Source organism: Bombus flavifrons, chromosome 5 (assembly GCF_040668555.2).
Source record: "Bombus flavifrons isolate JBK064 chromosome 5, iyBomFlav1_principal, whole genome shotgun sequence".
NCBI classification, from domain to species: Eukaryota; Metazoa; Arthropoda; class Insecta; order Hymenoptera; family Apidae; genus Bombus; species Bombus flavifrons.
This window is the reverse complement of record NC_138446.1, coordinates 5,613,941-5,627,746: the sequence shown is the minus strand read 5'-3', so window position 1 is coordinate 5,627,746 and position 13,806 is coordinate 5,613,941. Positions and strand designations below refer to the sequence as shown.

At 33.8% G+C, this 13,806-nt stretch overlaps 1 protein-coding gene across 1 annotated transcript in view; it reads left to right on the top strand.

Moving 5' to 3' along the window:
* The window catches only part of dally (division abnormally delayed protein), a 253,426-nt gene that overhangs the window by 68,817 nt on the left and 170,803 nt on the right, over window positions 1-13,806 (top strand). The window contains exons 3-4 of the mRNA XM_069113291.1: window positions 4,611-5,181; window positions 10,530-10,731. Of these exons, the coding sequence (XP_068969392.1) occupies window positions 4,611-5,181; window positions 10,530-10,731 (773 nt within the window). The remainder of the gene's footprint in view (window positions 1-4,610; window positions 5,182-10,529; window positions 10,732-13,806) is intronic.

The window sequence follows — 13,806 nt, the reverse complement described above, 5'->3', positions numbered from 1 at the left end:
TAACGATCAAATCGAGAACTACGATCTCACGTGTCATTTTGCACGACAGAAATTAAAAATTCCCTTACTTAAAAAATATCCGCTTTTTATCTGTACGTGTACGCGCAATTTGTGCCGAGAATTCCTGAAATAAAGTGATAAATCATTCCTGGCTATCGTGAACGAACGTGTCCGAAACGACGGGCAGTTCCTCGGGTTCGGACATAAAGCGGTTAAAATTTTGTTCGGTCTGAGGCTGGTCCGGCAACGACCAAGTTGCGTGGTACAGTTCCCACGTACCTTTTGCACCCCCTCCGTGCTCCGCAACATGGCCACCATCGGATACCATGCAAGCACACCAGCATCGCCGTCCATCGGCCTCGCACGAACGAGCCTCCAAACCGGAGGGTAGGAGAGACTTCGGCGTGGATGTAGAATCCAAAGAGAAGAGAAGCGAGAGTAGACAGACAGTGTGGGACAAAAGAGAAGGACGCCGAGCGAAGCTCTGTGAACCGAGAGTATGCGAAAGAAAGAGAAGCACAAAGAAAAAAAGGAGAGACAGAGACAAAGAAAAAGAAAGAGAGAGAGAGAGATAGAGAGTAAGAAAGATAGAGATAAAAGGGCTCTCTCCCACACGGTGGCGCTAAAATAAAATGACCGGCGAGAGGAATGCCGAAGCTCTCTCCTCTGTGCCGCGGAATGGCCTCAAGTGCCTCAGGACGAGACGCGCCGTAGCGACCAAGCGGATCAGGAGTAGGAGATGGAGGAGAGAAGCGCTGAAATCGTACGTAGGTAAAAGAAGCCTTTCGGAAGAAAGAGTAGAAGAGACAGAGGAAGACGATGAGGTGCTGGAAGAACTGGGTAGTGATGCTCGAGTCGAACCAGGATAGTAGACATCGCGACGATTCTCTTTTCCCCTGTATTCTTTTCCTTTTTCCTTCCGACGTGTTCCGTTCCTTCAATCGTTCGTTTCTCCTGCTTTCCCTTCTCATCACTTCTTCCTTCTGTCGCTTCTGTTTCTTCTTTTGCGTTCTTCCTCCTGTTCCATTATTCTCCTTTTACCGGCGATTTCCTTCTTCGCGAGGTATTTCGAGGACTAGATCGCGAGCCGATTGCGGCGAAGGAGCAGGAGAAAGAAGACGAAAGGAATGTTACTAGGTCCCAGGTCTGTGCGTCGGCAATTTGTTCTTACGTTAGTCATCGTCCGAAGGCTACGAGATGGTCCTCCCTGGTTTACATCGCGCGGATCAAGTCCATTATTCTTTGATGGTTGCTGTAATAGCCTGATATTTGTTTTCGCTACCCGTGACTCTAGACGCGAGCAAATTCATAGGTATCCATAGAGTTTTCCAACGTCTGCTTGTTTGATGTTTGGACAGTATTTTCACTGGATTTGCTCACCAACTAGCGCACACGAACGTCGTGTCGCGTCTGCGAGTCTACTGTATCGGAAAACCGATCGAAATCCAAACAATCGTACGTCGAAAAAATCTTGTTAGCGATGGATTCGTTGAAAGTTAGTTGTTTGGAGTTGTTGTTTGTAATGTCTGCGTCTAATCGAATTTGTTCACACGCGAAAAAATTTGTATACAGCATTTTTAAATTAACTTTTCTTTTGTTCGACTAGACACGAAATATGGCCGAAAAATAATTTGCATATTTATTATTCTTATACATACGAAGTCTGTGAATTTCTATTTTATTTAAATAAAATAACGTTTCGGTGTACAATTTTTATTTTAAGCCCATCGATAATTCTGTCATTTTCTATAATTATATTCCGCTTTCCTGCAGCGCTATGCACAACGAACGTCTGCGCTGTATCTTCTGTCGCTTAGAATAGGATTATATTTTCAAGGCTTTTTGAACATTATTTTCTCTGTTAATGTATCTTCAAAGAGATGCTATAGAAATAATAAACCGAAAGTGCAAGTTTGTTTACTTACTTAATTTATTTATGCGCGATATATGAAATGATCGAAGATGCGGTTTTAACATTGAAAATTTACATGGATTTTCGTATTGTAAAAACAATAAATTAAATATGAACTTTTTAATACTTTTCTTTTCATTGAAATACTTTTCATTGAATCCGAAAGATTTCATTATGATATATTTGATAGTTCAGAATAACGAAAGTATTGTACGAAAGTATTAGAGCAACTATTATATTCGCTCCAAAATTAAAAATAATTACCGATAAATTGGCGTAATAATTCATTTAACTTCGTTCGCTACAAGATCAAGTTTACCATTATACAGGGTGGTTGGTAACTGGTGGTACAAGCGGAAAGGGGGTGATTCTACGCGAAAAAAGAAGTCGAAAATATAGAATAAAAATTTTTCGCTTGAGGCTTTGTTTTCGAGAAAATCGACTTTGAATTTTCGCTCGGTACGCGTGCACTTTATCACGTCTCGTTATAACGGATCTCACTGTAGATCGTTGTCTCGATGGAAAAATTTAAAGAAAAAAACAAAAAATTAAAAAAAAAATTCTTATTCTATATTTTCGACTTCTTTTTTCGCATAGAATCGCCCCCTTTCCGCTTGTACCACCAGTTACCAACCACCCTGTATATTTAGTTTGTTATTAATATGTTTAATAGAAAATGCATACAATTCAAAATTTATAATCCATACTAAGTATAAAAATTTTATTAATCATAGAAGATGTTCTGTGCTTTTTGAGCAGGAGAATAGAAAGTTCTTACAACTGCGTTTATGAGAAAAACATATAATCTGACGGGGAAAACAGAATCTTTCCAACGAACGATACCTCAATTATCAGGAATAACGATGAACGCGTCAAAATATAAAGCTCATTCATCGGAACTAAAGAGTAGTATCTTGTTTTAGGAACCTCAGTTATTGTCGTTACAATGTCTTTAGATCCTATTGTATAATGTACTAGCAATTACAAGAGTTATTTCCTCTCAATAAATTCCGATTACTTCGGTAAACGTTCTCGTTAACGTTATTACCTCATCTTTACGATGTACACGCTGTTGCGCTAACTATAAAATCTTCTCACCCTTGTAATTCCCAGCTTCAAGGAACTTGTTACTGCTATTGCCATACTTTTACGATCGATGTACCCTACCGATAAATGCGAGATTTTCTTCTGTGCGAAATTGCTGCGCCTCGTTCGCGATTTTTCTTCCTTCCTGTAATATCACAGTGTATTTTTCTCTATACGTTGTAACTACGTCATTAATATCCAATGTACATACGTATACACATTTTTCTGAATCCTTATCGGCGAACACACAGTAACGAGAAAACGACTATAGAAAATCCGAGAATAAGCACTACCTCGTTCCACCTATTATATCTTCGTTAGAAAGAAATTTATTATCTTTTGTCGCGGCATATTAATCCATTGACATACTAGCTTTTTCACACTAAACGTTCCTGCGTGCACGTACCGTGGGAGACGAAAGTATTCGTACAATTGGAACGTAAAGATAGAAAGAGAAATATTTCTTATGTTATTAAATATATTTAAATATATCTATGTATATGTAACTGAATATTGTATAGTGAAGCTTACAGTAATAAATGCACGAACAAACGATAACGCAATTATTTCATAACTTACAAAAGTAAACAACATTCACGTAACACTTTGTTTACAACATAATTATTACAACACATAATTATACGTTCATCGAGACAAAAGTATTTACACGGTATTATTAATTAACATCCATCAGTTTCTTTTTTTTTTTTTTTTTGATAAATATCTGTCTTTTAGACAGTTTATTCGCCATGAATAATACGAGTACCTATAGAGTTACACCGTAATGTAATTTCAGATAAATATTATTGCTAGGACATTAAATACAGCAATCAAAGGAAAACGTTTAGATATTTAGAAAAATGTGAAACCTTTGCTGGAACATTCTATTTGATTACATTTACTGTGCAATCATCATCTGATCATCATTTATTCCGTACAAAAGTTACTTTATTGCTATAAGATTGAATACTTCAAAAACCTACAAATACAACGTGGAAAAATTCATTACTGAATTTACCACTAAATATTTTTAATTACAAGATTTATTAAATTCATCAGTATAACGATATAAAACGAAGGTTACAGGTGGAGAACATGATAAGTCATATTTGTTGTCTTTAATAGAAAAGTAATTTAAAACTTTAATATGTTATTAATCTCCTAAGCATTAAAAAATATTAATAGAATCAATTATGCAGTTTTGTATATTAATGTAGAATATCAAATCAGTTCAATTAATATATCAAGTAAACTAATGCATTTCCTTTTTCAAAGGAAACAAAACATTATACATTTGTTGCCTATATTCGAAAGATTTATATCTCCAACTCGCTCAGACTATTTCCTTTTTCAACAGTTTCATGTTGAAGTATTTTTTTTTTAGTCACCGCATATATAATAGAAGGAAAAAAATTAACAAGAACAAATCTATTGTATTTTCTCCATGCGGTCTTTAAATACTAATTCCACAAAAAGATTACCAGGAATTTTTTGTAAAATTTCGCCACAAACATTTTGTACGACTCAGCACAATAATCTGAACGAGGCTATAAATTTGTTTCTTAGGCTACGATGCAGGTCTGCTTTAATCTCGGATGTTTTTGTTTTGCAGAAACGGTGACGATGTTGGCGAGACAGTCGGAGAACAAAACCTTAACCTTGTTCGATCAAGTGTATCGCACGATGGCGGTGTTGAGCAGGCCCTCGATAAAAGCGTTGTACCAGGCGATGGTCGATTACGTGTCACCGAGTAACACGCCGGACACCTTGCAGCAACCGCTGACCCGCGATATGCTTCAGGAACGGTTCATCGAATTCTTCACCAAACTGTTCCCCATCGCGTATCACAACGCGGTGAATCCTCACCAATACGAGCAAGATTTCACAGAAAAATTCAAGACCTGTTTGTATGAGACTATGGATGAAATTCAACCATTCGGAGACATACCGAAACAGGTGGCGAAATCGGTGAGCAAAAGCTTGGAAGCGACGCGGGTGCTCGTGCAGGCGTTGACTCTTGGCAAAACGGTCTTGGATAGAACCGATAGCGTGCTGTTTTCCGGTACCAGTCCTCAGCAGGAAGCCTGCTATGGTGCACTGCTCAGGATGACCTATTGTCCCAGGTGCCAGGGCATTGGTCCCTCTGTCAGGCCCTGCAGCGGATTCTGCACTAATGTCATGAGGTAAGCACCGTGTTTCCAACTCTGGTAATTATCTAAGCCTTATAGGTCGGCCTATTCACCGCGGCCTTTGTTAATTTTCAATCGCATCAGTCATTGTCACGTAGCTGCGGCCCTGTGGGAATCGTTTCAATGTGTACGACTTTAAAAACTCAGGACGCCTATGGTGGCGAGAATTGCGTCGGATGACCGTGAATTTCTGGAGCAATACGAATGTTTCGCGCATTATTTTCTGTTCTCACAACGGGTACATAGCGAGTACACAAACGTAAAAAAAAAATATATATATATATGTATATGAGCGATTTTTGTACATAAACAGAAGAATTTGCTTTATCTATTTGCCTTTGATCTCAAAGTGTTACCAAGAAATGACTCTTTTTTGATTCTAGAAATGACTTATTTTCGTAATACATGTTAAATTCAATTAAATTGTTTTTCTCTTATATTTACCTTTTGTCACAGATAACACTATCAGTTTATGTACATTTTATGCAAAAATTTAAAGTTATGAATTTAAGTTATGAATTAGATTTTAAGAAGAAATATAAAACTGGAAAGCTATATTATTATTTCTTCTATGTTCTATAAAATTCAATGTTATATAAAGTATTTTGAAATTTTATCAGCGCTCTAGTGATACACGACTACTATCCTGATTCTACTAATAAAATTTAAAACGAGTTTGAAAATATATACAGATAATGTATAGAAGTTGTAAGATATTTATTGCGCGTACTTCGCGTAGATCATCAAACTATATCTAATATTAGAACAGTCAGTTATTCATTATGCTAGTAAGCTTCAGTCCTTGGCATTAATCATATGTTTAAAAGCACTGTTCGCGCTGAATATCAAGTTTTTACCAAGTGTATATTTGCAACAAGTATCTTGTAATTTTTAAATATTTCTTCCGGATTCATTTCAAATTTTTCCAATGTAATCGCTATAAAAATTTCCTGTGGTCAGTGTTCGAATATTTTCATAAGTCATTGTACATATATAGACGTAACATTACCTATGAAACAACTTGATATATACGAAATTATCGTTTTCGAAGTTGTAGTTCAAACACGACTATTTTTCAAATTCTAAATTAGGTGAAACGCTTGTTGTTGCAATTTCGAATTGTGTACTTGTAATAATATAAATGTTGACAACCGCTTGATGCAACGTAAACATCAGTTAAACATGTTGATTCTAATCTGCCTACACTCGATTAATGATTATTGAAATTTCGCGTAATCATCGTGGGATCGCGTTTAACAAGTCAAACCATCTAAACTCGGAAATGAACTCTGCTATTCACGGCGAAATCCATTCAAAGTTTATTCGAGCGTGGAATAAAATGTCTCCTGTACGTTTAATTTGTTGCATAAAATGATCGTACATGTAACACATCCGGAGTTTTATGAAATCGTGCAAAGCTCGGGAGCTTCGAAGCAGCTTAATAAGAACTTTTTAAATCTGAGATGGTGAAGCTCTAATTTGTATATGAAATATCTGGACGATGTCTAGAGACTCTTTATTTTGTTTTAAAGATTTTCTTACCTGCCATTTAATGTTATAAAATTTTACGCTTGTTACAAAAAAAAAAAAAAAAAAAAAATTATTGCGGAAAAGTATTGGCGGATGAATTGCTTATTTAGTTATATTTTAATATCTTAATCTATTTTCAATTAATTAATAAGTATGCCATACTCTTCTTTAACAAAGTTTGAAGTTTAAAATTTTATTTTCCGGTGTTGATTCTTTCGTTTTATGACAATTTACCTAGGATTAGGATTATAATGAGAATTAGAATGTTTAAAAACGTGATTTTTTAATATTTTTGTAATTATGTAATTTTTCTGTTTATTATCTTAGTACCGTTATTTTATTTTATTTAACTCTACTAACCATTCGTGATACAGATTTTTATTAAATTCGCGAATGAAGATTTATGAAAAAAATGAATATAGACTCTTTCTTTTACGCGTCTCTTTTAACCTTAACGACTCACTCTATATTCTACGTTGACATCGGTTACTTTCGCTTTCTTTTATCACCTTTGATGAGCCGTTTCCTCGTGTATGGACTGATATTTGTAGAAATACCTTGAGTTGTCTGGCCAATTTAACTTCAAGGTTAATTTTAAGTTCTCGCGCTTTACACTTTTGTGCATTTTAGTTGTACATTTCCTTACACGTATCCGTAGAACGAATATATGCAACACTGAAACCTTTAACTTTGTTTAAACAACGAAATAAAAATTTTGACGTTCAAAGCAATTCATCTCGCGATATTTCACAGCGTTCGATTAGATATTAAACGTGAAATATTCAGTATCTAAATTTATCGAGTTGAGGTTCAATTTGTTTTTGCAAAATCGTAGTTTCCGCGGATATTTATAATCTCGTATTTTATAAAATATTTCATCGTGGTAATTTATTCCATTGTAAACAGATGTTAAATCGTAACATATATTTGCCTAGTTTTCTTGTTTATATAAGAAATATAAAAACAGGACGAATCTATATAATCCAATAAAAAATGTTTTATTTAGAGTCTTTTTATTTGATCTTGTAAAATTCAAAGTAGTATATTTAAATAAATTATAGCAATAAAAATACGCAAAATAATTCATTATACTTTAATTTAATTTATAAATTAATTTACAAATTTTATTAATTATTTTTATTATAATTACAAATTTTATATTATTATTTATTAATTATATTTATTTATTTTATTATTAATTTATTTATATAAATCAATTTAATTTAATTTGTAATTTAATCATTGTTAATACAAATATATTGTAAGTAAACAAGAAAACGAGTATAAAATATCTGAAAAATAGTGCCAGACCGATAAATAGATAAACTAGAAATTTTTGCTATACAAAGAAGAGGAAATAAATTTGTTTAAAATCGTAGATGTTAATTGTAAATAAAGGTAATTAGTTTGATCGATCAGCTTCCGGATTACTGGGATTGTGGTGATTCTTTTGCCATCCACGTCTGAGGAAACCACTGAAATCGCTCACTCGAGATCTAAATATACGCAGGTCACGTGGGTGTGAATTAAAATGCGTTTTGAAATTGTGTCGAAGATGATTTCATTGTGTCCCTTTCCGATTTGGGAAATTGCGTTATGGCTAATTTTCATACTAATTTTCGTATTTCTCGATTTTATGAAATTCATCGATGGAGTAGCCTGTTTTTAATATGAGAACATATCTAAATTCGAAATAAATGTTAATTATGGTAACAAAAGTTGCGAAATATGTAATGTTCTACGTACGCTCGAACATCGAAGGCAAAGGATTTTTAATTTCAATTTTTAAAACGTAAGAATTTGTACAAATGTCAGCAGTCTACTAATAAATAACATCTGTTTCGTGAATTCGTAAATCATTCGAGTATGTACATTTGATTAGCTTAAAATAAAAAGCCTCATTTTCCTCGTCGAATATAGGCAAACGATGACCATGATGATGATAAGAAATGATTTGTACTATTAAACAAGATGTCACAGCGTTCTTGAAGTAATATTTCTCCGTGACATATTGGTATAACTAGATGCAGACATGCGGAAACTTGTAATTGCTTTACTTGGAACTTTGAAGAGTAGTTGGTTATGCAAGCAAACACACTTTTCAAAGAAAGGTATGCTTGACTATATTCATCCGAGTACAATACTTTTTGTCAAAGTTTTACATATGTCTATCGCATACTTCCGAAAACTAATATCATTGTGTAATATTCTGCACATAAGTATATAAAATCCTAGTTTACAAAATTATAGTTGGTAAAGTTTATTGCCTTAATTTCTTATAATCGGAATGTTGCTTGATTATATGAAAAAAAGATGCGATCTTTTTCCGTGTATTGATGTAATTGATTTTAATTTGAAATCTAGGGGCCACGATAAATAAATGTTTAATGTCAGGAGAATAATATGCTAATAAACTACAATGAAACATTAATAACTAAATGAAATGCAAGATTTGAAAAAACATAAATACGTGATATTATACAGGGTGGTTGGTAACTGGTGGTACAAGCGGAAAGGGGGTGATTCTACGCGAAAAAAGAAGTTGAAAATATAGAATAAAAATTTTCTTTTTTTAATTTTTTTTTTTTTTAATTTTTCCATCGAGACAGCGATCTACAGTGAGATCCGTTATAACGAGACGTGATAAAGTGCACGCGTACCGAGCGAAAATTCAAAGTCGATTTTCTCGAAAACAAAGCCTCAAACGAAAAATTTTTATTCTATATTTTCGACTTCTTTTTTCGCATTGAATCACCCCCTTTCCGCTTGTACCACCAGTTACCAACCACTCTGTATAGGAAATTTTTCATATATGAAAATAATTAACGAATATATTGTTAATAAATTGCACCGGCGATTTTTATTTCTCTATCAGTTTGTGTCGTCAGTTTTTATATAAAATTGTATACTCGATCGGTTGCTCCGTTAAAGTAATATTCTAAGTAATAACTATCGATAACATCATTACATAACATTTGTTTGTACAAATAATTGTTCCAGATTATTTATATTTTTATAAATGATAGAAACTCTACGTACTTATCTTTTTCACCATTGGTGATATTTCATGTTTATAAGCAATACATATCGCACTTATTTTTCTTCATCACAGATATCTATCTTACATGGTAGATTAATCGATAGATAAATGTAGGTAAATAGAAAAGAGAAAAAATAACCGTAACGCGAATAGAGTAAGATATTAGCTCTGTTAATACGTAAAATTGCGGTAAATCATAACGTCTGCTCATTATATGTTGAGAACAAAACCCAAACTATTCCTAAAACTCAACAATATTGTTCAAATGTCGAGTTAAAAAGATTACAAGATATTTACTGCGAGTATATATTTTACAGAGATGACAAAATATTTACACAATAATTATCCATTATATTAATAAACCTTAATAATCAGCGCGAACATCTTTAATACGCGGTTATTACACGTTGACCCATACATAAGGTGACTGTCCGTGCCTTGTATTATTTTTTTACTAAATATATGTTCATAGCAGTAAACAGCTATACATTTTCAGATTACTTTTAAATATCAATATAATCGTGACAATCGTGTCTCATTTGGTGCTACTGAAATTTGAGAATCTTTTATGTAACACACACTACATATATTACATTCATATAAAAGCTTTTTATCATAAATATTCAAATAAGTACTTTCGTGGCCGGCCGTATATTATTGTTAAACGTAAAGAGTGACGAGAAGAGTCGTAGGAAAAAGTCGACAAATAAAATATCGTTCTCAGAGGGAACGAAACGAAAATCGGAGCTGAAAATATATAATCTGATTGCAGAGGTTGTCTGACAGAGCCAGCATCTGAACTGGACCTCGCATGGTCCGGGTACGTGGAAACGGTGGAGAGGCTCGTTGTAGCGGTCGACGGTCGTATGGATCCGTTGGGTCTGAATGCCGAGAGGGCTGTCAGACAATTGGACACCCGCATTTCGGACGCCATTATGCACGCGATGGAGAACGGACCTGCACTCGAGGAGAAGGTGAGTATCCGCCAAAAGAACTCGAACACTTGTATAATCTTCATCCAATATACAGGGTGAATCTTCTCTCTCGGGCGTATAATGAATGTACGTTTGCATCATCCTTATCCTTGACGTTATATTCCTCTTTTTAAATTCGTATGTGTATCGCTGACTTTATTTTAATATTTTGTCATCATTACCTTCTGCTTTATAATTTATTATACAGCCAGCTATTTAGTCAGTGAGTCAGACAGAAAATATGAACAAATTATATATATTTTATAATTATTCATTTCTAGCCTAAAGGATTGAAATTAATGTTAGAACTCGAACTAAACCAGAAAAGTAGTAAAAGTGCATTTTTCTGAAGAATTGACATTAATATTAAAATTCAAACTGTTTTAAAAATATGGTACAATTTCATTTTTCTCAAAACCAATATTCGAGTAAATACAGTGAAAGATAAGATCCATATCAATCCAAAGAATTTTGTGAATTATTTCCAATTAATTTATCAACACATGAGTAGTTGTATCGCACAATATCTTAACGCGTGAAAGTACGTATACAGATTTCTTTGTTAAACTTTAACTTTACCTACAGGTATCGTATCAAAGATTTTGTCCATTGTACCATTTTTTTCTCAAGCCCTTCAACGCAGACTATCTTTGTTGAATCAGAATTATAATTCGTGCCACTTATCTATGCATATCGGCTGATATTATAAGGCAAAGTGTTGAAGGAGATTGATTCAATGCACGATAGTACAGGTACGACGTGTTTGACGAATTGTTTACCGGGAAATTTGTTATTATTTGTATCGTAGTTTGCAAACGTTCGTTCAGTCATGCTGATAAATTATCATTTTGAAGATAGCGATCTTTGGTTCTTGATACTCTATTATTACGAGAGTTTCCGTGTGCGATCACGTTTAGTTGATAACCGTTGTAACAATCACGCCGATCGATAGAACATTCACCTTTTACAAACCGTTTCCACGTACGGAAAAGCCATAAAACAAATAAGTACTTACACGTTTTCGATGTCTTCCTCTTGTCACTTTGTAGCTAGAGCTAATTGCTTAATTATGACGATATAACTAGGTCCGATAGAAGGCGTGGACAAAAAATACTTTGAACGGTTTGCTTTGTTGGATAGTATTGGATTGGCAACTAAGTGGTTGCGGATTTTGTCATTAGGTGATATTGGCAAAATCCGCAATCACTTAGTTGCCAACCGAATATATTGAAACGAAGCATATTTTTTAAACTTTTACAAAAAGTTTCTTATATGTATTATAATTTACCACGTGATATTCAAAAGTTTATGCAACAGATGTTCTCCCTATCAGCTTATGAAATTATATATTAATAATAATATAATTTCCTTATCTATTACGTAATGGAAATATGCGCGCAATATTATCTTTCGATAATTCGAGTGCCTAAAACCTATTTGTAAAGTTTAAAGGAAAAATGACAAAAAATATAAAAATCTGTTATACTTCTTTTCATTTTAAACGAAAAATCGACTATTTCTCTCTATTTTATTTTACGTGCCAGAGCAATCAGATTGAATGAAAAATACGTATTTGAAATAGAAAGATCTTTCCGTAAGATCATGCCTTTTAATCAGAAAGTGTAACATTCATATTTATCTTCTACGTTGATTCGACATATTTTTAATCGTTGTAATAGTACAAGAAAAATGAAATTCTGTAAAACCACTCAGCGGTAAACTGGAGAAATTTTTCGGGTTTACTTGGTAAAATAAACGAATGGTCCCCGCTTGTGGGGACCATTCCAGACGATTTCTCGAGCACCGGCGCAGACATTCTTTCGATTCTTTTGATCGTTTTGTCAGTCCCCGATTCGAATCGCTACGGTGGCACGGCGTCTACCTGCGTGCAGACATGTGCGTGCTATATTTTTGTTTTCATTGTTATTGATATTAGCGCCGGCAGGCGAAGGAACGCGAGGAACGAGCATTATATGCTCACCGTGCCGTCATTGTATGCATTTCCATAAATTTGCTTTTTATTTAGGAGAGAAACGGACGGAACCAATTTGCGGCCTCCATATATATCAAATCTGTCGCGGATTAGGGGCTGTTCATATAAATGATCGCGAGAACTTTCAGGAAACTACACTCTCGCTCGTTTAATTTCGAATTTAGGAACAGACCAACCGATCTACGCATATACTTGCACTATGTGTATGCGTGTCGCAGGCCGAACTTTCCAAAGGATGCGTTTCGAACGGTCATTATTGTTGACTCACGCGGTACTTACCCTATAATTTATGCGAATTTTCGAGTTCGTGTTGTTCGTTTTAAAGGAATTCCACCGTTTGCGAAATTCTATACAAAAGGGCATTCGGCTTTAGAAAGTATTTGTTCCGGCAAGTGCATTTAAAACGTTTTTTCTTCTTTTTATCATTATTTATTCCTCTTACTGGAACAAACCTCTATTAGCGTGCAAAAGATTGCTGTAAAATACATAAAAAGGTGCAAGCGCTATAAAAAATGAACGAAATAAAAGAAACAAAAAATACAGAAAATAAAACATAAAAGAGATGTACACATTTTTTTCACGAGGTTTTGCGAATGTGAATACGCTGATATCAATTTTAATGTTAATTTCTGCGAATATGCGCTGATGGGTAAAAGTGTTGGTACGGACGACAACTTGTTTTGTAAAATTTTATGCATATTTATATAAAATATCTTTTGTTTAATTTCTTTATATAATATACGTATAATGAATAAAGTATATGTATATATTGAGGAGACGGTACATTTTATAAAATTATTTTGCAACTTTCCATGTACTTGTGGATAATAAACATGTTAATAATTTTAGATCCATTTTTTTGGCTAGTTATTTTATAGAAGATTCACTAAAATCGTTTTGATATTTCAAATTGTTTTTATTTTTCAAGTGTTTGCCATTAAAAGTTGTACAGTGGCATGTGCGATCTTTTAATACATTGCAGAAAGCTTTTAGATATTTTTGAAAAAATAATACAGATATAACTGAAATAACCATATTTCGATATTTCATCTTATTATATATAATTATTGCATTAATATAAA